The 4,099-nt window shown below is 37.1% G+C and overlaps 1 protein-coding gene across 1 annotated transcript in view; it reads right to left on the minus strand.

Moving 5' to 3' along the window:
• Positions 1-1,739: 1,739 nt before the first annotated feature.
• Positions 1,740-4,099, minus strand: part of MS4A3 (membrane spanning 4-domains A3) — a 10,214-nt gene continuing 7,854 nt past the window's right edge. The window contains exons 4-6 of the mRNA XM_019655962.1: positions 3,707-3,892; positions 2,362-2,463; positions 1,740-1,799 (exon numbers count right to left, since the gene is read on the minus strand). Coding sequence (XP_019511507.1) covers positions 1,740-1,799; positions 2,362-2,463; positions 3,707-3,892 — 348 coding nt within the window. The remainder of the gene's footprint in view (positions 1,800-2,361; positions 2,464-3,706; positions 3,893-4,099) is intronic.

Consider the following 4,099-nt stretch of genomic DNA (forward strand, 5'->3'; position numbering starts at 1 on the left):
GTCAATAAAAGCCCGTTCAATACCACTGCATAAATTTTCAATTGCTTCTTAAGACTCACAGAGTTGCTTGTCTTACCATCTCCTGTGGTGTTTACAGTTCTCTCTCCAAACTTATATCTCGCCATCTGCCCCTCACACACCAAAGTCAGACACACTAAACTCCCTTGTCTGTCCCCTGAATACCCTGAGTTCTCCCTCGTCAGAGTCTTTCGCATGGATCTCCTTCTGTTTCTTCCCCTTCATCATGCTAACTCCCCGTCATCTTTAAGATTTCAGTTTAGAAGAAAAATCTTCTGAAAAGTTGTCACCGACATGTATGAGTTTTCCCAAGATTCGTATTCTCTCCCCATCATGGCTCTTGTTGCTCTTGGTTGTAATTATATGTTTCTGTGGGTCAGTATGTCCCACTGTGAGCGACTGCAGAGCAGGGACTATTTGTCACTCTCTATTGTAGGCCAACTCCTAACACAGCATGTGACACACAGTAGGCACTCCCTGAATGACTATTGAATGTATTAAAACACAAATAATGTACATATACATATAGGTATTCTGAAGAAGAGAGGCCAGAATTAGTAAAAAATGTGGAAGACGGCACATATGGTAAACGAGGAGCTAAGAGTAACGTGTGTGAACTAAGGACAGTGTGGATGACTCAGTTCAGTATCCAGAGAGGAAAATTAGTTTATAAATCAGAAATACAAGTACTTCAGCAGATTTATAAAACAGGAACCAGGTACATCAGAGAGAACACTAGCATCCAATTGCCACCTTAAAAGGGAACTATGGAAGTCACTGGAGGGTATAGGAGGAGCCACAGTGTGAGGGTTTCTGCTCTTTCCTGTACCTCTGACCACAATCCCACCTGAGCCTCAACTGCCCCAACAAGACCACCAACAACAGCAAGGTCATTGTCAAATAGTTGTGATGCTATTTCACGTTTGCTTTACTTTTGTTTAACCCTCATAACAACTGATGAGATAGTTGATAATACCGATGAGGAAAAATAGGTCAGAGAAGTTAAGTAGTAACTTGCTCAAATTCATGCAGGTAATGAGTGCAGTATCAGAATTTGAACCTATATCTGTGGGATTTTAAAGCCCTATTCCTTGTTTTGTTTGTTTTATAGTTTATCACCGTGCTTGAAGAACAAATATTGATCTTGCTCTCAAAGACCCTGATCTAAACCATCATTTTTTGTACCAGGGCATGCGTAAATGAATCTCAGCAGCTGACTGAAATAAAATCTTGAGGCTTAACCCTCTCACCTCAAATATCGTTAAAATTTGTCTTAACGATGATGATAATGATCTTTTTTATTTGACAGTTTTTGCAATGCTGATGTCAGCTAAAATCAAGAAACATTTTTCTGCAATGAACAAAAACCTGACTCATTTTTCTTCTCATTGGCTGGATGACTGTTGGATTTTAGAGAGAATGCATGAGGTAAAGATAGTTCTCCCTGCCTTCTTTACACCTTGTAAGGCAATGGATAGATGGGTGAGAAGAAAGAGAAGTCATTTCTGGGAACAACTTTGGAGTGGTGATCACAGAAGTTACAAGGCCAAGAATACCTAAAGAAGCACGTTTGGCCTTCTTTACCAGGACACACGAATGGGATTTATTGTTAGGACACAAAGGATTGAGTAAATGTCCACATTTCTCATGGCTGCTGCCATGATAGCAGGAAGGTGTTTCACAGGCTCGCATTCTCTTGAGTTTTTGGATGAAACTCTAACTCATGGAGATTTGGGGTTGAATTTCTTTGCTCTCAGGTTTACTTTAATGAAGATACGCTCCTGACTCCACAGAATAGGGAGTTGAGGAAATTACCTGAAAAATAAAATATCAATCTCCAAGAATAGGATCATCACCTCCCTCTGCTTCTATCCCTTCCTATTATCATAATTATCATCATCAATAATATTCGTTTGCTGACTATCATTGTGCTAAGGTATTATATACATAGTCCTTACAACAAACATCAGAAATGAATGAAAACATTTTCATGGTCACAGTTAAAATACCAAAAATATGGAAGCAATTTGTGATCCCCCCCCCCCCGGGCATACAGCTAAAAAGTGACAAGATAGAAGAAAATAATATCTTAATTCTATCTGTATAAAAAAATGTGTGCTCTTAGGTATGAAATACACTATCTCCTCTTGCATTGTTATTATACATCAGAATTCTTTTTCAGGCTTTATTTCATCTCTAACATTCAACCAGCTATAACTCCAGGAACCCCACAAATTATTACCACCCAGAAGTTTTTTTCCAATTTCAAGAGTCAGAGAAAACCTTAAACCCTAGAGGGAGGTTGCAGACCATGTGAATCACTAGTCATTAAAACAAACCTACCTCTCTTGAATGACAGCAGTTTGCTTTGCACCACATGGCTGAGATAGAGATGGTTATGCACAATTCCAGCAAGGTAAGGATCAGCATTAGAGACACAAGGCCCTAGGGGATATGATGCCTCACATCAATCAAACCCAGTAGAAACATTCAGAGAAAAAAAATGTCAGCAGGAAACTAAACTTACAGCGTCTCCCTCCCATAAAATGGAACAACGTAAACCACAAATTAGGTTTCATGCACAGACACACACCATCACTCTCTAAGAGACAAAATATCAATCTAAAAGCATGGAAATATTTTTCCTGGAAAGAGAGATACATTGTATTTCTGTATCAAGGTATGGGAAGTAGTAATGGGGGGAAGAAGCTGTAGAAGCAAAATTCTGACACCATCACTATTATCTACCAACTGGAAGAGGAGCAAACTAAGAAGGTGAGTAGGTAGTTTTAAAAAATGGACGAAAAATGACCCCTCCACCATTTCATTAGTGGTACTTCATATAGATTCAGGCATTTTACACTATTCCTAAAAACTAAAACACTAAGCTAAAATGCTAAGTAAAAAATTACTTCTTTTATTACTGAGGCACCTAGAAGAAGCAAATACAAAATTGCTCTGGAGGAAAAATAACACAAAATCCACAGAAAAATCAGACCCATATAAATAGAAACTGAGATCAATAAAAATATAATGAAGAAAACGAGGACACTAACTTCCACAAGTAGCATCAGCAAACAGGAGAATTAGGAGTGAGTCAGTAAATAAAAGTTCATAAATCATCATGGGGAAAAAGGGACAGATTTGAAGGAAAATATTAATTTCTAAGTTGACCTCAGGAGAGGGAGAATGCCTAAACACAAACAAAACAAATAATAATTTGGAAAGGTTATTAAAGATCTTTTCCTTTGAAAATATCATACTCAAATAAATTCAAAATTGAAATCATCCAAATTTTCAATAAGAGATTATTTGAAAATCTCAGACCACAAAGAAAAATATGATTTCCAAGTTAGTTTTAGGAAGCAAGATGTGGAATGAAAAAAATTTTTTAATTTAATCTCTCTGGGGATTTTAATAATAGTGGTAGCACTAATATTAATAATAATATAACAATGTTCTAAGGACTGTTTTAGTTGCTTATCAAATATTAACTTATTTAATCCTTGTACTAACCATATGAGATTACTATTCTCATTTCAAAGATGAAAAAGTTGAAACGCAGAGGTTACCTAGTTTGCCCTTCATTGCAGCGCTAATAAGTGGCAGAGCTGAGATTCAAATCAAGGCAGAATGGTAACTGGTATATTATTTTTCTGTATGTTTTAGGTTGTTTGAAATATTTTACAATGAAACATAATTTTTTAAAACATCTGTGTGATGAGGCACCCGTGTAAATGCACAAGTCCGGTGATGGTGAAGACTGACAGCTCTTGAATGACAGGCTGTTAACTGCTAAATTGATTGAGAGAAAAACAAACCCCACTAGTGCAATTGTAGCACTGGCAATGTTCATCCCGAAGCTGTTTTGCATCTAAAAAGCAATAAGAATTTTCAACTCATAGAGGTAGCACATACTTCACCCCTTTGTCTACAATTCATTAAACAAACAACTGAATGTTGTTTACACAACCAGCAGTATCCTGGAGGCTGGGTAAATGTAAATGAACAAAGAAACAAAGATCCCCACCCTCATGGAACTTACATTCTACCAGCCATGATAAAAAAACAAACAAACAAA

The sequence above is a fragment of the Hipposideros armiger genome, unplaced genomic scaffold (genome assembly GCF_001890085.2).
Source record: "Hipposideros armiger isolate ML-2016 unplaced genomic scaffold, ASM189008v1 scaffold_253, whole genome shotgun sequence".
NCBI lineage: Eukaryota > Metazoa > Chordata > Mammalia > Chiroptera > Hipposideridae > Hipposideros > Hipposideros armiger.